This window comes from Delphinapterus leucas, chromosome 7 (assembly GCF_059928025.1).
Source record: "Delphinapterus leucas isolate spDelLeu-1000000601 "Yukka" chromosome 7, BTC_Dleu_Yukka2, whole genome shotgun sequence".
Lineage (NCBI taxonomy): Eukaryota > Metazoa > Chordata > Mammalia > Artiodactyla > Monodontidae > Delphinapterus > Delphinapterus leucas.
In genome coordinates this window covers 55,110,269-55,131,080 of record NC_143135.1, presented here as the reverse complement: position 1 = coordinate 55,131,080, position 20,812 = coordinate 55,110,269, and the positions used below count along the sequence as shown (strand labels likewise).

General features: G+C 39.4%; 1 protein-coding gene and 1 pseudogene across 1 annotated transcript in view; both read left to right on the top strand.

Moving 5' to 3' along the window:
• Window positions 1–20,812, top strand: part of INTS4 (integrator complex subunit 4) — a 112,278-nt gene that overhangs the window by 42,970 nt on the left and 48,496 nt on the right. Inside the window, exons 5-10 of the mRNA XM_022593907.2 lie at window positions 1,610–1,795; window positions 2,424–2,474; window positions 6,849–6,937; window positions 8,101–8,221; window positions 14,730–14,801; window positions 16,538–16,712. Of these exons, the coding sequence (XP_022449615.1) occupies window positions 1,610–1,795; window positions 2,424–2,474; window positions 6,849–6,937; window positions 8,101–8,221; window positions 14,730–14,801; window positions 16,538–16,712 (694 nt within the window). The remainder of the gene's footprint in view (window positions 1–1,609; window positions 1,796–2,423; window positions 2,475–6,848; window positions 6,938–8,100; window positions 8,222–14,729; window positions 14,802–16,537; window positions 16,713–20,812) is intronic.
• Window positions 5,141–5,828, top strand: LOC111184907 (peptidyl-prolyl cis-trans isomerase A pseudogene; annotated as a pseudogene).

Here is a 20,812-nt window from a genome sequence, read left to right as displayed (position 1 = left end):
GTACACGGGCTCAGTAGTTGTGGCTTGTGGGCTCTGGAGTGCAGGCTCAGTAGTTGTGGTGCATGGGCTTAGTTGCTCTGTGGCATGTGGGATATTCCCGGACCAGGGCTCAAACCTGTGTTCTCTGCATTGGCAGGCAGATTCTTAACCACTGAGCCACCAGGGAAGTCCTGTGTGTCTGTTTTTGTGCCATTAACATACTGTTTTGATCATGGTAGCTTTGTAGTATAGTCTAAAGGCAGGGAGCATGATTCCTCCAGGTTTATTCTTTTTTCTCAAGATTGCTTTGGTGATGGTGGCTTTTTATTTTATTTTATTTTTTAGGTGGAAGGAAGCAAATTTTATTATTAATAATAATCGTAATAGTAACAATAGCTGCTAATGTTTATGGAATTCTCACAACACTGCAGATGCTTTGCATGCACTTAATTTAAATTAATTTACTTTCAGTTTTCCTAAGAACCCCCAAAAGAAGGCCCTTTATAATCCATATTTAGTCTCTGTACTCTGTGCTCAACATATAAAAGATTCTGAAAGGAGCAGTCTTTTTTTTTTCTTTTTTTGGCTGCATTGGGTCTTCGTTGCTGCACGTGGGCTTTCTCTAGTTGTGGCAAGCTCAGCTTAATCCCGCGTTGAGAAATGCGGACTTCTCATTGAGGTGGCTTCTCTTGTTGTGGAGCACAGGCTCCAGGCGTGTGGGCTACAGTAGTTGTGGTGCATGGGCTCAGTAGTTGTGGCGCATGGGCTTAGTTGCTCTGCACCATGTGGTATCTTCCTGGACTAGGGATTGAACCTGTGTCCCCTGCACTGGCAGGTGGATTTTTAACCACTACACCACCAGGGAAGCCCAGGAGCACAGTCTTAAAGGAAATGGACTTGTGAAAACAAGACACTGCAGTACAGTTTGATGCCTGAGAGGATACTACAGCAGCTCCCAAGAGGAAGGGCCTAGCTTCTTGCTGGGGAGGACGAAGCCTGATGGTGGCTATTTTTGATGGTGGTAGAGTAGTTACTGGGAGAGTTGGTCATGTTTTACTTCCTTATCTGGGTGCTTCTTATTTGTGTGTGTTTTGTGAAAATTCATTGAGCTGTACATTTAATATTTTTGCATATTTCTGTATGAATATTAAAAATTTGAAAATTTATGAATTTTTCTTCTGTTTTTAGATTTGATAGTAAATAAAATGCAATTAAAGGGGTCACTTTTAAAGTACCTAGTCTTTACAAGGCCAGGTGCTTGCTGTTGGGAGTATAATGTTGAATAAATGGGAGTCTTGTTTTCTAAGGACTCATGCTTCTTTTTGGAAGACACATACTCAAAAAACATGAAGGGAATTCCTTGGCCGTCCAGTGGTTAGGATTAGGCACTTTCACTGCCAGCGCCTGGGTTCAGTCCCTGGTTGGGGAACTAAGATCCCACAAGCCACACAGCATGGCCAAAAAAAACAAAAAACAACAACAACAACAAACCCATGAGACTAGACAGACTAGTGAGAATGTAGTGTTTGAAGTCATTCCTAAAGTTGATACAGTGCTTTTGTTTCTGTGTTTTTGTTTATTTTTAAGATATCTTAATCATGTCCTTTTGTTCTCTCTTTTCTTTTTGTAGCACCTGACAGATACCTCACATGGTGTAAGAAATAAGTGCCTGCAATTACTTGGTAATCTGGGTTCTTTGGAGAAAAGTGTCACAAAAGATGCAGAAGGCCTAGCTGTCAGAGACGTCCAGAAGATTATAGGGGATTACTTCAGTGACCAGGACCCACGTGTCAGAACAGCAGCTATAAAAGCCATGGTAAACGTGATCATGGAAACTAAATGGAGATACTGTTTTTTGTTTTTTTTTTTAAGTTAATGGCTAATGCCACCTTGGATACATTCTGAATCCCCCCCAGGGTATACTTTATGCACACTTTCAGGAAGGTGTTGGTGGCATCACAGAACTCAAAGGCACACATTCCTTTACAACAGTTGCTTATCTTTGGGCTTCTTTGGTAGCTTTCACCTGCATTTCTGAAACATGGAAGGTACAACTTGTATCCCAGGTCTATGGGAGAGATGTTACTTGGTATTATAGTACAGTAGGTACAGGTTATATCTTTGTATTTCAGAAGTATAGGTGAAAGTTATGGGGGAGGGTTGCTCTTTAGGGGGAGATGGTGTTAACCATTTCTTCCTCAGCCTCCTTATCATTATTTCGTATTTTTTCTGATATCCCCTTGGGACAGTCCATGGGTTAGATTGATTAAGTGTTTGAGTGTTTCTACTGAAAAGTCCAGGTTTCTTATTTATATAGCACTGATTTTGGCCAGAGGGAACCATGTTAATGTGATATAATGGGGAAAAAATATATGAGATTGTGGGGAGACATTGGAAATATTGATTTTTTTTCAGAATACTTAAACTGTATCTTTATTATCTAGTTGCAGCTCCATGAAAGAGGACTGAAATTATACCAAACAATTTATACTCAGGTACGTTAAATGATTGCTGTCTAGAAGAGGAGGGAGGTGGAGAAATCATGAAACTGGGAGGGTGGCACGCTGGTGGTCAGAATTTGAAAACATAGAGCTTCAGCTGGCTAACAGTGGCAGTGTTGTGATGAATGTGCAGTTGTATCCAAAACATACATTCTAAGAAGAGAATGGGGAATATGTAATGAATAGCACTAGTGCATGTGAGGAGGACATTTGGGAGGATTTAGGTAGCTCAGTATGAATGCCAGAGTATACAAAGAGAAGTGTAGTGTTCAGAGTAAGGAGAGTGGTAGTCTTGTTGATCTCTGTTTGGTTGACTGAAATTGACTTCAAACCTGAAGTCAATTCAAGGCACCACACTTGAGAAACTGGAGTATTTCTGGAGGAGGATGACCAAGACCATGGCATCGTATGAAAAGATATCACATGATTGTTATAGCATTGGTAAGGAAAAGCACAATAAAATTATAGTATCATTAGGAGAAGCTGACCGAGTGCCTAACCAAAAGCCCTTACATTTATTCTTGTAGAATTATCGGATGTATCTAGAGACAAGAAATCTAAATCCACGCTCAGAGACCAGTTTTTGTTAGCCTATTGAGAGTGGTTTTAGCTTTTAGAGGAAGAGGATAATTAGCCAAACCCCTATGACTGATGTGTAAACCAAGTACGTTCTTTTACAAATGAAGTAGAATGAGTTCAGAATGGTTATGTTGGTGTGACCTATAGGAAAACTGTGTGGGAAACCAAATAATTAAAGGAAACTTGTAGAGTAAGGACTCAAAGGAAAAAGAGTTAGTCCGATGATTCAGATGTTTAGTGACATAAGACTGTGTCAGTTGGTTAGGCAAGCAATGCTGTGGACCTCAAGGGAGTGAGGATGGAATGATGGGGGAGGATTTGAGATATGAGGTAGAATTAGTTACTATAATGAGTTCACTTTGATTATCTTGAGTTTGAAGGGTTGATGGGATACTTATGAGGAGAATTCCAGGTCTGGAACTCAGGAAAGATCAGAGCTGGAGGTGGATATTTGGAGCCATCAATATCTAGGGGTCATGGGGATACCCAGGGAGAGTAAGAAGATTGGAAGTGATGAGGATGGAGCCAGGGGTGAGGTCCAACGTTTAAGAAAGGAGCCCTAGAATGGAACTGAGGAGCAGCTTGATGGAGGAGGAGGAAGAATATATTCCAGAAAAGGCAAGAGGGCATTCTCATAGTCAGCAGTGTCAAATGCTGGTGAAAGGTCATTTAGGATAGCACTGAAATCTGGTCATGGGACTTAGCAACAAAGTGGTCACTAGTGAGTTTAAAGAGAGCAATTTCAGTGGAGTGCTGGGACTGGGGGAAGCCAGATCAGGGTCTTTTGAGGTGAGGCATTTAAAGTCTATTGACTATGACTGTACTTTAAAGAAGCTTGACTATGATAGGAAAGTGGGGTAGAAGTTGGTAGAAGGGGGCATAGGATTAAGGGTTGTTGTTTTTTTTCCTGTATTTTAAAGACAGTTGCTAAGTATGTTTATATGTTGAAGGGAGAGCTAGTGTTATGATAGAAGAGACAAAGGGGAATAAATGCTGGAGTAAGTTGCTTGAGGCAGAAAATCAGATTCATGAGCTGATTCATCCAACAAATGTTAGTGAGTACCTAAATGCTGGCTGTATAATGCCAAGCATGTTATAATAGATAGGACCCATGCCCTTCACATTGTCATAGGTAAGACAGGCAATTAACAAATAAGCAAACACAGTTATAGCATATGAGTATTGCTGTGAGGTAAATCAATAGGATGCTATCATAGATTATCACAAAGAGGATCTATTTTGGAGGATGGTAAGGGATGGTCATGTGAGGAAGTGACGGGATCCATAGCAAAAGTAGAAGGATTAGGAACTAGAAAGGACCCTTTTCCCTCAGATATTGAGAAAACAAGGGGTGGGAGAATACAGGAATAAATGAATTTATAACTGGTGTGGAGTAGTTGAGTGGGTTTGTGCCTGAGAACCTTGATTTTTCTCAGATAAACAGGTCGCCTTATAGCTGGTAGTAGGATAGAATTCCTGAGGAAAAGGTTAAGAAAAGCTGCCTTGGGGCTTCCCTGGTGGCACAGTGGATAAGAATCTGCCTGCCAATGCAGAAGACACGGGTTCGAGCCTTGGTCCAGGAAGATCCCACATACCGTGGAGCAACTAAGGCTGTGTGCCACAACTACTGAGCCTGCACTCTAGAGCCCTTGAGCCACAACTACTGTTGTGAGCCGCAACAAGAGAAGCCACTGCAATGAGAAGCCCATGCACTGCAACGAAGAGTAGCCCCTGCTCGCCACAGCTAGAGAAAGCCCACATGAAGCAACGAAGACCCAACACAGCCAAAGAAAAAAAAAAGGCTCATTAGCCACCGTTCTGAAAAAAAGAAAAGCTGCCTTGGGAAATGGAATTGGAAAGCAGGAGTGTAAAAGATTTCAGAGTAGGACTAATAAGGTTTGAGATCATGAATCACCAATCCCCTAGAGAGTGTGGTCTTTGCCAGTGCTCTGCTGCCCTTGTGAAGACTAGAGAAAGTCTTATGTTTGTGGAGCAGCTGTAGCAGAAATCCTGAGGGGGTTGTGTATGATGATGCAGACAATGCTGTCAAGAGACTGAAGTGGCTTTGCAGACGCCGCCACGTCGGAACCTCCTGCGCTGCCCAACCATGGTCAACCCTACCGTGTTCTTTGACATTGCCGTCGATGGCGAGCCCTTGGGCCGCGTCTCCTTCGAGCTGTTTGCAGACAAAGTTCCAAAGACAGCAGAAAACTTCCGTGCTCTGAACACTGGGGAGAAAGGCTTTGGTTATAAATGTTCCTGCTTTCACACAATAATTCCGGGATTTATGTGCCAGGGTGGTGACTTCACACGCCATAATGGCACTGGTGGCGAGTCCACTTATGGGGAGAAATTTGATGATGAGAATTTCCTCCTGAAGCATACGGGCCCTGGCATCTTGTCCATGGCAAATGCTGGCCCCAACACAAACGGTTCCCAGTTTTTCATCTGCACTGCCAAGACTGAGTGGTTGGATGGCAAGCATGTGGTCTTTGGCAAGGTGAAAGAGGGCATGAATATTGTGGAAGCCATGGAGCGCTTTGGTTCCAGGAATGGCAAGACCAGCAAGAAGATCACCATTGCTGACTGTGGACAAATCTAGTAATAAATTTGACTTGTGTTTTATCTTAACCACCAGACCATTCCTTCTGTAGCTCAGGAGAGCACCCCTTCATCCCCATCTGCTCAAAATATACTGTAATCTTTGTGCTCTCATTGCACTTCTTTGGGTTCCATATTTTCCTTATTCCCCTCCAAGTTAGCTGAATTGCAAAGTTAAGTTTATGGTTATGAAATAAAAACTAAACAACAACAAAAAGAGACTGAAGTAAGGACGGGTATAGAGCAAGGCAAAGGTGGTTTATTTGGAAAGAAAGGACAGAATTAAAGCAGTGGTTCTCAACCAAGGTGATTTTGCCCTCCAGGGCACGTTTGGCAACGTCTGGAGGTATTTTTGACTATTTCAGTTGCTGGGGAGAGGAAGAGGGTGCAGTGCTACAACTACCTAGTGAGTAGAGGCCAGGGATGCTGCTAAATATCTTATATTGCACAGGACAGCCCCTCACAACGAAGAATTATCTAGTCCAAAATGTCAATAATAGCAAGGTTGAGAGACCCTGCTTAAACGGATAGGTAACTTAAGTGGGATGAAGAGCAGGTGTGATGGGTTAAGTCATGGCGATGGAAGAGCTGGTAGAGTAGCATATATGGTCAAAGCATGGAATATAAGATTTTAAAATTTCAAAAACCGTTTTCTGGGTGTTGTTGAAGTCTAGGGTGTAGCTATGACTGTGGGTGGAGTAGGGATATTCCATTTCAGACTAAAGTAAAAAAGGAAAATTTGGCCTCTTTTTGGCAGCTTAACGTTAAAATTGTACATTTATTTAGAGTGCTTGAATTTTCAGATGGACTGTCAGTCAGAAATTTGTGCTCTACTTTTACAGATAGGGAAAAAACTCATCTTTGGTGTTTGAGCCTGTCAGGGTAGCACTGTGGGCTCCCGGCAAGCTTTGCTATGATTGATGCTATTCTAGATGGCTTTTGTGCTATCTATCAATCTGTGGTTCTCCTTTCAGACATGGAGTGGGAGGGTACACAGTCAGAACACAGGCAGAGCAGCTGGCAGAGGCCAAGAATTCTTTGTTGGGCAAAGGTTCAAGAAGTTAAAATCACCCCATATGTGTTTTGATTGGTATCCTTATCCAGCCACCGTATCTTCATTTTGAAAATAGTTTGAACATCACCTGGGAGGACACAGAACTAACAGACTTTTGGAATCCTTGTTTGCAGGCTTGTAAATTGCTCTCTGATGACTATGAACAAGTGCGCAGTGCTGCAGTCCAGCTTATCTGGGTTGTCAGTCAGCTCTATCCTGAAAGGTCAGTGTGGGTGTAAGCCAGCTTTTGTTCATTGCTAAGCCATTTTTCTCTCCTCCCACCATGCAGAAAGCCCACCTCCAGAAAAGGAATGTTGGTTAGATTTTTGGAAGGCAGTATGGAATAGGGGAAGAGCATGGACCCTGAAAATCAGGATGCTTGGTCCTTGTTTTTCAGCTCTGCCTTGAACTTTCTGTGTATGCTGGGAAAGACACTTCGCCTCTCTGGGTCCCAACCTCCTCAACTATAGATGAAGAGATTGGATGGTCTTTCTCAAATGCTATCCACTCCACCTCTGCCCAACCCTTAAAAAAAGTCTTTAAAATGGTTTGGGGCACATTTTAGTAAATACAAATGCCAGCTAAAGATACCAGGTGAATTTGAGAATAATGATCCCTTATGTAGTGTTTTCCTGGTTAAAAATATTTTCATAGGGAATTCCCTGGTGGTCCAGTGGTTAGGACTTGGTGCTTTCTCTGCTGAGGGCCTGGGTTCAATCCCTGGTCGGGGAACTATGATTGCACAAGCTGTGTGGTGTGGCCAAAAATAAAAATTTTTTTTTCACAGTAATTAAATAATTTATCTCACAGTGATTCTTTGAGGTGGAGAGACACGTATTATTTATTCTGTTTTATAGAACTCCTTTTATAGGAAAAAGAAGTGTTTTTTCCTCTTCATTAAACTACCTACTGAAATTGAAAAACAAGAATGAGTTAATAAAGCTATAGACACCACCCCCCATAGACACCACCCCCCACCCCCCGCAAAAAAAAGACTAGCTGGAAATTGTCTTTTCATTTAGGACCAGATTTGCAAGTATGTTTTATATTGGTTTATTCTGAGACTTGCTATATTGACCGCAATGCAATTATAAGAGAGAATAAACTTAAAGATAACTCTGTGGTAGCTGTTTTTGGTATCTCATAAATCTTTGAATCTTCAGTGTTAAATACTTTTTACTCAAGACACAAATTTGCATTGCAACTAAAAATAAACAAATCCCAGACTGATTTGGTTACTCTAAAATGTATTTCATCATTATAGGATTTGAATTATTCAGTTATCATTTCTATTTGTGCTGATTTTCATTGGTCATTCTCAGTTTATTGAACCTGCAATTTTAGGCTCATGTTTTGTCACTTGTGGTTTCTTTTCTTTTAATTTAGCATTGTCCCAATCCCTTCTTCTAATGAAGAAATTCGCTTAGTTGATGATGCGTTTGGAAAAATTTGTCACATGGTCAGTGATGGCTCCTGGGTGGTTCGAGTTCAAGCTTCAAAGCTATTGGTAAGTTACATCTTCTTTAATGAGCATATTACCTGTTACACTTGTAAAACATTTTGAGAAACTAGATAGAGACAGGTGTAATGCACTTTTATAAACCTTAGTATTTCTTAAAATAGAAAGAAGTTGTTCACTTTCTCATAGAGAAGTAGTCTTTAAGAACTAGAAAGAATTTTAAAGATAATCCTATTTAATCTTGTTAGCATATTAGACAACCAAAGTCTAGAGAAAAAGGAACATAATAATAAAAATAATTGTTACCGTTACTAAGCACCTGGTATGGCCTAGATACTTTGCTATGAGGCCACTTAATTATCTCATTTATTCTTTTTTTTTATTGGAGTATAATTGCTTTATTATCCCATTTATTCTTAACAGTAACCCAGCAAGGTAGGTGCTATTATTCCCACTTCCCAGGTGAGAAAGCTGAGGCTCTGAGAATTTAAGTAAATTATTCAATTTATACAGATAGGAAGTTGTAGAATGAGATTCAGATGCTAATCTGACTTTTAGCCTCATTCTTTCCTACTGTTTTGCCTTTGGGGACTCTAGTATATTTGTAAGAACATTTTTTTTTTTTTTTTCCTGTATGTGGGCCTCTCACTGCTGTGGCCTCTCCCGTTGCGGAGCACAGGCTCCAGATGCACAGGCTCAGCGGCCATGGCTCACGGGCCCAGCCGCTCCGCGGCATGTGGGATCTTCCCGGACTGGGGCACAAACCCGTGTCCCCTGCGTTGGCAGGCGGACTCTCAACCACTGCGCCACCAGGGAAGCCCCCTATAAGAAAAATTTTAACTTTTCAGAGATAGAACTGTCTTATAGAAGAAGGAGGGTTGGCGTAATGCTCAGCCTTATTTTATACCTGTGTTGTCTTGGACATGTCACTTTATCTTAGTCTCATTTCCTCATCTGTTAAGTGGCTTATAATATCTCTCATGTTTACATCACAGGGTTGTCATGACACTCAAATGAGATCCTGTCTGTGAATATGTGTATAAATTGTGAAGTACTACACTATGCAAGATGGTGGGGTTGTTATAATATATAAATATATATGTAGCTATCTATAAAAATTTGTATTAATATCACAGCAAGGATATCTGAAATTCTTTTTGATAACTTCTCTTTTGAGGGCCCCCAACTATGCCAGTCTTAGTAAGATTGTTGGCTAAAAAGTTTGGACTTGATTGTACTGGACACAGATCCTGTGATACCCCTAGTCCTTTGACCAGTATTTTGGGGGTAACTGCTGAAACCTATGTGAAGCACTTTCATGGAAAAATAAGGAACTTGGATGATTTCAGTATTTCCTGCTTACAGATTATATTTCTTGTCCATAATAAAATATAGAGTTAAACAAGCCAGCTGTTAGTGATTTTATTTTTGAATTCACATTTTAAAGCCTTGTTTTGATTTGTGGATATTTTAAAATTCCGAACAATCCAATCATTCATCAGATTCCTTCATTCAGCGTGTACTGAGCATCTACAGTGTGCTGTGTGTGTGTGAGGGGATGTTTTAGAGGAATAATTCAATGATATGTTGTCATCTGAGTAGGCAGTTAGAAAAGTAATCCTTAAAGCAGAGTCATTCAAATTTTTTTTTTTTTGCGGTACGTGGGCCTCTCACTGTTGTGGCCTCTCCCGTCACGGAGCACAGGCTCCGGACGCGCAGGCTCAGTGGCCATGGCTCACGGGCCGCGGCATGTGGGATCGTCCCAGACCGGAGCACGAACCCGTGTCCCCTGCATCGGCAGGCGGACTCTCAACCACTGCACCACCAGGGAAGCCCCAAATTTTTTAGTTTTGTACCCCATAGAATCTAAAATTCATTTATGTAAAGCTGTATGAATAATGAATCACAGTGGTGAATTGAAAAGATTTTCACTTAGATGACTATAATTTGACTCAAGTGCTTTATGTTATTTAAGTGATTTCAAATCCAAACAACTCTAAATTACACAAGTATGATTATACTTCAAAAGTAATTAATAATCTAATTTTGCTAATAATAATAATTGTTACTATTTATAGAGTTCCTAGCCCACTAAGCTAGGCACTTTTAGTCATACATGCATACACATGCACATACACCCATTTCTTCATATACAGGCACACGTAAATATATGCCTGTACATACACTTACATACATACTCACTTTTTGTTTATAATTATTTTAAACTCCTTGAGGTAGATATTATATTATTTATTTTATAAATAATAAAACTAAGGTTTAGAAAAGTATAATTTGTCCAAGGCCACATAGATAGTAAATGATACTTCATGCTCTAAAGCCCATGTAGAATTCCTTCCTAGTGCGGGTCCAGTTATATATTGGGAGCTGCAGTTATGCAGCTAAGGCCCTGCTGGTTTACTAGTTCCTCTGTGAAAGCTAAGAGGTAAACTCCCCTGCTCCAATTCTTGAGTAGACAAATCCGTGATCAGGTAAACCATATATGGTCTTTAGACTACATATTCATCAATTCAGCAAACTCTGAGCATAATCTGTGCCTTCAAAAGAGTGGATAGGGCTTCCCTGGTGGCGCAGTGGTTGAGAGTCCACCTGCTGATGCAGGGGACGCAGGTTCGTGCCCCGGTCCGGGAAGATCCCACATGCCGTGGAGCGGCTGGGCCCGTGAGCCATGGCTGCTGAGCCTGTGCGTCTGGAGCCTGTGCTCCGCAACGGGAGAGGCCACAGCAGTGAGAGGCCCACCTACTGCAAAAACAAAAAAACCAAAAAAACAGAAAAACTATTCTTTGGGCTTCCCTTGTGGCGCAGTGGTTGAGAGTCTGCCTTCCGATGCAGGGGACACGGCTTTGTGCCCTGGTCCGGGAGGATCCCACATGCCGCGGAGCAGCTGGGCCCGTGAGCCATGGCCACTGAGCCTGTGCGTCTGGAGCCTGTGCTCCGCAACGGGAGAGGCCACAACAGTGAGAGGCCCGTGTACCGCAAAAAAAAAAAAAAAAAAAAAAGTGGATAGTCAGGTAGGTTGACATAGGCAATCAGTCAATTACAATACTGGTACTCCTAGTAAAGAGCACCTAACACATGCACAGAAGGCTTCTTGGACGAGGTGTTTCTCAGTTGACTTTGAATGATGAGTATGGGTTAGCTAGGTAAAGAAGTAGAGAAGGAGAAAATATGAGCAGAGATACATGAGTACACTATCATGCATGCTAATATCATACTAAACTACAATATCACGTTAAACTACAAGCAGTTTAGTACTTCTTGGTGTGGGGGATAATGTTTGATTTGATGATGTGTGACAAGATTAAGCTTGGGAGGAACGTAGAAGCCAGGTTTTCAAGAACTTAGCTGAAATGATAAGGCTGTAGACTTAAGGCCATCTTGTACAGAAAGAATAGAGTCCATTCTTCTTGGCTTATAGCAGGATGAAAAATTTCAGATATGGGATGTATCAGAAAATTCAAAACCATGTAAAGGTTTGGTTTTCAGTTATCTGTAACTTCCCTGATGGAGCAAAGAAACTTGATTTTCAAGAATATAGCTCCATGGGACTATTTAGAATACAGTCACTACTTTGAAATTAATTATGGTAATTGGCATCCTATCTAGAATAGGGTCCTTAGTTTAATGATTTCTTTTTAAGATGTTAAATAATTTAAACCTTATTAGTAAGGCTCCGGAAGTCTTTGACCTTAAAAATTATAACATTTTCAGACAGTTAGACTGTAGACTGTAGGTTTTTATGTTTGTAACTCTGCCCAGGGCTAGTCTTTCCCAGGGCAAATGTAGCTGTCCTAGTCAGTGGCAGTTTTATGTCTCACATAGTAGTCCATCTTTTTTTTTTTTTGGTCTGCTCTTTTTCATCACCTAATGAATAGAGGCTAGGAGCTTAAAATTGAAATAGGCAAACAGTGCATAGACTTATGTTATTATACTAGTTGAGCAGTTTTTGTTCTGAGAGCAGGTTTGACGCACTTGTTTGTTAAATATCAGTTTTCTTAGTGTTATAGATTGTTAAGTAGGGGTAGTAGTACAGTTGGAGAGCTTTTACCTGAATATATGTGTCTTGGTCAAAGTATACAGGAATGTAGATGTTTTTCTGATTGGTGAGATGCACTTTATGATGAACTCATTATCTTTTAGGTCCAGATTTCCTCCTTCTGTGCTTTCATAAATGGTGCCATCATTTACCTAGAGGCATTTGAGAATTCTTTCTCTGTGTCTCGTATCCACTGAGTCATCAACTCTTATCAGTACTACCTTCTCGACATACCTTGAATCTATCCCTTCTCTATTTCCACTGTGCTTGTAACAGTTCAGGTTTTACTATTTTTCAAGTGGATTATGCTGTAAGGTTCTTGCTATTTGTGGATTTAAAATGGAAAGCTTCAGCTATTCTTACATAACACTGGAAACTTGTTACAAATAATGATGTGCAATTTTTTGAGGCTAGGATTTGAATAGTACCCCCTCTTTGCTACTGTGTTGGGAGAGAGCTCAGTTGAAGGCTTTGGAGGAGGACGTTGAGACTGTGGGTTCCAGTAACTTACTGTGAAGTCATTAAAACTTTCATTCTTTGTAGAAAAACAAAGTGCCTGTTAAAAAGCCAACTGTTGGGGACTTCCCTGGCAGTCCAGTGGTTAAGACACTGCACTTCTAATACAGGGGACACGGGTTCAGCCCCTGGTTGGGGAACTAAGAGCCACGTGGCTCATGGTGCGGCCAAAGAAAAGACAACTATTAATGTTGGTGGTAAGACTAAAGAGAAAGTGAGGAGTTCTTAAAAATGTATAGTTTTTATTCATAAAATTGATGTTTTGCATTAAAAAAATGAATGTTAGATTTGGTATTGGCTTAGACCTATGTAACAAACTATATACCATGTAGAGATAAGAAAAAGTGGTTTTGAAACTACTTAAGGTGAACAGTACAATTGCCCTTCTAGAATTGTAGGAAAGGTGTTAACTTGGGTAAGAGTACTCCCAAAGAACATGTAACTTGATATGGAAAATGTGATTGGAGAAAAAGTCTGAGCCTATATAAACATTTCCATATTTATTAACTTGGGAATTAGAGAAGATTTCCAATATATTCCTTAAGAATGTCTAGGACCTGCTTTAAATAGCCTCCTAACTTGTGTCTCTGCTTTGTTTTGGGTTCCTTCTGGTCCATTAGCCTCATTGCTGCCAAGATGATGTTTATGAGTATAAATCTGATTATGTTTCTCTCTTATTTGAAACGAGCAAGTTACTGAATCTCTCAGCCTCAATTTCTCGTAAAAAATAAATAAATAAAAAGTGAGGATAATGCTCATTCTTCATGGGATTATTGGGAGGGATACATTTTTAAAATGCAAGTCTTTGTACATTACTGAGCTCATTAAATATTTAATAGAAATTATCTATAGAGTTATTATTCATAAGGCAAACTCCTTACCATAGCAAACAAAGACCTTTATGACCTGCTTTCTACCAACATGTCTTGCCTCGTTCGGTACCCCCGTCCTATGTTCTATTCATAGAACCACTTGATGTTTCCCACATGACATTTTCTTTATGCATTTAATTGTGATTTCCAGTTCCCCAGATATACCTCTCTGCCTCCACCCCATACTGCTTTTCTTTAAGTTCCCATAGCACCCTTTATAAATGTATATTATAAAATTTCATACCATAATGCAGTAATCTCTTTACTTGTCAATTTCCCTCACTAGTGTGTGATTGTTGAGTGTAGAGTTGATGTCTTTTTATTTTTGTGTACCTGTTCCTGGTAACTCTAGGCATATAATGGAACGGTTGCTAAGTATACATTTGTTTAATGAATGAATGGACAAATGAATGGAAAGGATGGAATGAAAAGGGATGGAGAGGCAGTGGAGAGTAGTAGTTAAGGCAAAGGATTCTGGAGCCTGGGTTTATAGCCCAGCTCTGTAATTTACACTGTTTGTGACCTTGAATGAATTACTTCATCTTTTTGTGCCTTCTTTCCCTCTTATATAAAACGTGACTCATATTAGTATTTACTTCATAGGGTTGTAGTGAGTATTAAATGCATTAATATATGTATAAAGCACTTAGAGCAGTGCATGACACCTAGTAGCTCTATATAGATGCTAGCTGCTGCTGCTAGTGATTTTATTATTTTCCTGATGATTCAAAACCCATAGGGCTCTTTACTATCAAGAATAATGTTATCCAAATATCGTATATTAATGCACATATGTGGAACCTAGAAAAATGGTACAGATGAACCGGTTTGCAGGGCAGAAATTGAGACACAGATGTAGAGAACAAATGTATGGACACCAAGGGGAGAAAGTGGGGGTGGTGGGGGTGTGATGAATTGGGCGATTGGGATTGACATGTATTCACTGATGTGTATAAAACTGATGACGAATAAGAACCTGCTGTATAAAAAAAATTAGAATTAAAAAAGAATAATGTTATCTTTATGCATTTAAGTTGGCGGCAAACTTTGAATTTGAAGATATTGTTCCGATCTTAAAAGTTGTTTAATTGCTCTGGATTCTTCCTTTTTATAGGGCTCTATGGAGCAAGTCAGTTCTCATTTCTTGGAACAGACGCTTGACAAGAAGCTGATGTCAGATCTGAGGGTAACTTGAATTCTTTGTTGTTTAAACTGGGTTTCTGAAACCAAAATCAGTGTAGCTATATGCCACGTTGTGTTGATTTAATTTTACAGCCTATGAATTTGTTAATTAGGATGACTAGATTACATTTTAATTTAAAATCTTAGTAAATTGAACCAAATTACAAGTTACTTTTACAATTGTAAAAGTACTTGTACAATTACAAGAGGCAAGATTCACTTTCTATTTGTTAGAAACTACAAAGGTCTGGTCTTATTTTGTGACTCCTTTCAACAGCAGTTCTCATGGAAGAGTGAGTAAATCCTTTCTCTGAACAGTAACAGAATGCCCTTAAGCTTTGACTGCGGTAGTTCTCTGACATAGTTGTCAAGAACAAATATGAGTCTGAGAATATGATAGGAGCATTCATTGTCAGTATCTTTATTTTTTATTTTTATTTTATATTTTTTTGCAGTACGCGGGCCTCTCACTGTTGTGGCCTCTCCCGTTGCGGAGCACAGGCTCCGGATGCACAGGCTCAGTGGCCATGGCTCACGGGCCCAGCCGCTCCGCGGCATGTGGCACGAACCCGTGTCCCCTGCATCGGCAGGCGGACTCTCAACCACTGCGCCACCAGGGAAGCCCCTGTAGTCTACTTTTTATATTTACCACTACCTCATATGCTTTTTTTTTCATATTAACTTCATACTTACCATTTTTACTGATAGCATAATATTCTGTCAAGTAGATGTGCCATCATTTTTTTAGCCCTTTATTATACATTTACAGTTTCTCCTTAATTTTTCCACCATTATAAATCACATATAGAGAATCACCTTCATGGATATTAGATCTTTTCTTGTTTTGATTTATTCCATAAGATGAATTCTTGGGAATGGTTGGGGAGTTAATATCTGTGCTTCATGAAACATTGCCACATGGCTTTCTTGAAGGACATTCCCTTCATTTGAGATCAGTGATTGCTTAAGTGTTCTTTGTGTATACTGGGGTGGAAGTGCAAAGAAGGACACGCTCATGGTGAATGGTGAGGGATGGGTAATGCAAAGGTTTCTAAGACACTTCGCAAGGTACAAACTTTACTTCTGCGTCTGACCCACATCCTTGTAGGCTCAGGTGCTATATTTCATCAGTGCCTTTGAGATGATCAGCCATGAGGATGTGGGCTCACACCAGGAAGGTTCACAGAGGCTGATATCTATGCCAGTTTATTCATTTATGAAGGTAACTGTAACTGTCAAGTAGACTCAATATTTACTTTAGCTGACTAGTATATTCCCCCTTAGGCAATCTGTGAAGAAAGTAAATTTACTAGACACTTGCTTGGTGAGCATAGTGTTGTCAAATAGAGGCTTACTTCTATGGGATGAAAAAAATTATTTTCTAGGGCCAGTGTATTGTCTACCCAGGATGGTGCTTGGAAGGACACTGCCATTATTTACCTCTCTGGTTCTCCCTTTCCTGTGTTGCCATGGCAAACATAACCACCTGTTCAGTCAACATTCTTGTGCTATCTTTAATGAAGTTACTATCTTTAATAAGGTTACTATCAGCTATTGATGACCTGAGAACCTTGGTCTTAACTTCAAGTTGAATTTGCATTTCTCTGCTCTGATCTATTGAGTATATTTTTTTTAAATGTAACTCTCAGAGAGTAATCTTATTTCCTACTTTCTCATGTTCTTGGGGTGCAACTTAGTTCTCACAAATCTCTATCAAGTGGTAATTGTTGTCTTCTATAGAGGAAACGCACTGCACATGAACGTGCCAAGGAACTTTACACTTCAGGAGAGTTTTCCAGCGGCAGGAAGTGGGGAGATGATGCTCCCAAGGAAGAAGTAGATACAGGGGCTGTGAACTTGATCGAGTCAGGAGCTTGTGGAGCCTTTGTTCATGGATTGGAAGATGAAATGTATGGTAAGAATGACTTCATAAAAATAACAGTGCCCATTTACTGAGTGGCTGCTATGTATCTGGTATTGTACTGAGTGATATATACAGGTTGTCTCACTTAATCTTTATAGTCACTCAGTGAAATATCTACTATTATTTTAATTTTATAAACAGAGGAGGTTGAGGTTCACGTGGTATGGATCAGTGGTTAAGAGCATGGACTTTGGGTTCAGTCAATTTAGGTTCAAATTCTAGCATTTTTGTAAAACAAGGTTAATAGCAAATGTTTCTGAATTGTTATAATGAAATGACATTACATATACATGACATGATACATAACCCAGTTATAGTAAGCACTTAATAAATGGTAGTAAAAATTGATATTTATACTGATAACAATTGTACTTTCTTATTAGTCGCTCAGCTAGTAAGAGACAGAAGCAAGATTTAAACCCAGGTTAGTCTGACTAACTAATGACTAATCAAGCCTTTATTTTGCCTTCATTTTTGAAAGATAGTTTCACTGGGAATCAAATTCTAGATTAATAGTGGTTTATTTGTTTATTTTTTTGTCCTTTAAACATCTTGTTCCACAGTTTTTCAGTTTGCATTTTTCTGTTGAGAACTCTGCTGTCATTTTAAATCTTTGTTCTTCCGTACATAATGTATCTTTTTTTCTCTAGCTACTTTTAAGCTTTTCTCTTTATCACTGGTTTTAAACGATCTAATTATAATATGCCTTGGTATAATTTTCTTCATGTTTCTTATACTTGGAGTTTGTTGAGCTTCTTGGATCTATGGGTTTGTGGTTTTTATTTGGAAAATCTTTGACTGTTATTTCTTTAAATATTTTTCTGGCCCCATGCTCCTTTGGGGACTCCCAATTACATATATATTAGGCTACTGAGGTTGTCCTGCAGCTCACAGATGCTCTATTCTTTTTTTTCCATGTAACCTTTTTTTCCTATTTGTTTCATTTTGGATAATGTTTATTGCTTTGTCTTGGAGTTCACTAATCTTTTCTTCTGCAGTGTCTAATCTGCTGTTAATTCCATCCAGTATATTTTTCATCTCAGACATTGTAGTTTTCATCCCTAGAAGTTTGATGAGAATTTGCATTTGTTTAGTATCTTCTGTATCGCTACTTAATACGCTTAATCTTTTCTCTAGCTTTGTCAACAGAGAATGTATTTACAGTAACTATCCTGATGTCCTTATCTCCTAGCTCTGTTATTTCTGTGATTTCTGGGTTGGTTTTGATTGATTGATTTTTCTCCTCATTATGGATTATATTTTCCCGCTTCTATGCATGCCTGGTAATTTGGGATTGGATGTCAGACACTCTGAATTTTACTTTATTGGGTGCTGAACATTGTTATATTCCTATGAGTATTCTTGAGCTTTGTTCTAGAATGCAGTTAGTTCAGGTCTTGTTTTTAAGCTTTGTTAGGTGGACCTAAGTAGCATTTAGTCTAGGGGTTTTTTTTCATCACTAGTGAAACAAACTCTTCTGAAAAAACTATTGTTGACCGTGTGTGAGCTTTGGAGATTGTTCCCTCGACCCCTCTTGAGTGGTTCTTTCTCAGGCCTTGGATAGTTTCTTCACAGAACAGAACTTGCCTGAAGACTTGAGGAGGACCCTCTGCAGACCTCCTAGGCTTGCTCTCTCTGTGCATGTCTTTCCTTTCTGGTACTTTGCCCTATGAACTCTAGTCACATTGGCCTTTCCAGACTCCCAGCTCTGTCTTCTGAACTCAGGGCGACCTACAGCCTGGAAACTCTACAGACAGCAAACCGGTATAATCATAAAGCTCACCTCATTTATTTCCTGACTCTCAGGGATCACTACCTCTTATTGCCTGTTGTATAGTGTGTTGAATACTTTTCTTTCATATATTTTGTCTCTGTTTTTAGTTGTTTCAGATAGAAAGATAAATCTAGCCCTTGTTCCTCCATTTTAGCCAGTAATAGAAGTGCTTGCAAAGCTCTTACGATTTCTTCAATATGATGTTCTCCATTTCACATAGATCACAGACTGTCAGTGCCTTGAGATGATTGACTCCAGCCTATTTTCAGTGAGGCTAACAGATGTGGGGAGATAATATCGATTGTCCAAATTTTATAGTAAATTTGTGTCAGAGGATTACAACTCAGGTCTTTAAAATGCCTATAAAAATGATACCTCAGAATAGAACTTCTTAGAAGGGCAAGAAAATTACTTTTGAAAGACAGTTTTTCTATTAGTAGATATTAGAATTGGGTTACCCTATTCAATTTGCTGTAAGATTTTCTGTATATATGGAAATTAATTAAAGCTAACTCTGCTTATGTTCTCCATGAACTTGATATATGAATTAAAAATTTAAATAGTGTTAGATAATAAGGAATTCCAGTTATTAAAACCCATTTTATCCTGAGACAGGTAACTAGAACCTATTTTATTTTGTTTCTCCTAGCATTTTTGCTTTGTTTAGTTTCTGCAATTGAATTTAATCACTGTTAATGTTTATGTGGTTGATTTCTACAGTTTTTAGTTTGTCACTAAGGTTTACTTAAAGGAACTTAACTTTGGAAAGTGATTAGATCATAACCAGCATCAGGTATGGCAGCTCTCTAATCATACCTATAAAATTCTGGGTAAATCAGGATTTTAGGGACACATTTGCTGGGAGTGAAATGGAGCCTTATTTCATTGGCTATAGACTGTAGTGTAGTATCACACATACTTCTAGTCCTCTAGTTGTTCCATGTTCTCCCTCCTTTCTGGGCCTTTACATGTGGTTCCTCTGCATAGAAAGGCCTTTTTCCTTTCCTCTGGCCTAGCAACTCCTTCAAGTATTATTTTAGGGGTCACTTTCTGAAAAGCTGCCTCTGATCCTGTTGAGTAGGCTATGTGCCTCTTCTGCATTTTCTTCATACTACGTGTGCTCTCCCATTGTATCATTCATCACTCTGTAATGCAATTAACTATTCTAGTCTATAGTGGCTGGGACACAGTCTTGTTCTTGTTCATCTTTGTACCTTCAGTACTAAGCATAAAGCTAGTAAGTAGCAAAACTAGGATCTGATTACGTATGTTAAGACACCAGAGGATCAGTCTTTTTTTTATTCTCGAGCAAGCTAATTCCTTTTCTCTGCCCTGGACCCTTAAGGAGACTGTTATATATTTTCAACATTCCAAAAAGTCCAGTAGAAATTGTTAATTTAGCTACCTGCAGCCAGGCTGTGCATGCAAAGTCAAAAACCAAGCTTCTTTGCTTCTGCTTGGAATTGCATCAGGTCAGGTCATACTGATTATCTCATGTTGATCTGAAGTTTCTCTGTGATTCCCTTGATACACTTGCAAGAGTTACACATGAGTCAATGCAATGTAATGGATAAAGCCCTAAGAAGCAGGGTTAGCAGTTAAAACATTTGGGTCCATCTCTGGCTTGCTTTGTAATTATTAGCAATTTTCTGTTTAAATTACATAGATGTGATGTAGAGCAAATCCTTCCCTTCTGATGAAAAAGAGGAATTTATAAGTACCAAGAAAAATCTGAGTCATCTCCCTTTTATGTAGTAACTCTGCTTTTAAGGTGTCTATAAAACCTTTCTTATACAAAAATGAAAGTATATTGGAGAGTTTTAACCACAATTTGAGTGTTTTTCTTTTCTTTTTTGAAACTGTACATTTTATTGTGGGAACCGCTGGAACAAAACAAGCTTGTATGGAAGTCTTGCGACCATGGTCTATAGCTTTCTCATCTCTGTATCCCAGCAGTCAGCACAGGGCCTGGCATATAGTACATGTTCAGGCGACAGTGTTAGTGAAAGAATGAAGGGCTTCCTGGATTCAGTGGCTTTACTGTTACATGTTCTGAGCATGTAAAGAGATAGAGGACATGCCTCTGTTTTCAAGGTGCTTACAAGATGTGTACCTAAATCGTAGCTAATATTTATTGAGCTTTTAACATATGCCAGGCAGTGTGCTATGTGCTTTACCTACACTATGTCGTTTACTCCTCCTAACTACTCTGTAAGGAAATGGGTATTATCTCCATTTAACAGGTGAGAAAATTGATACTACGAAGTGAATTTACTTATTCAAGATCACCGTCCAAGTTAGTGGATGGATTACTTTT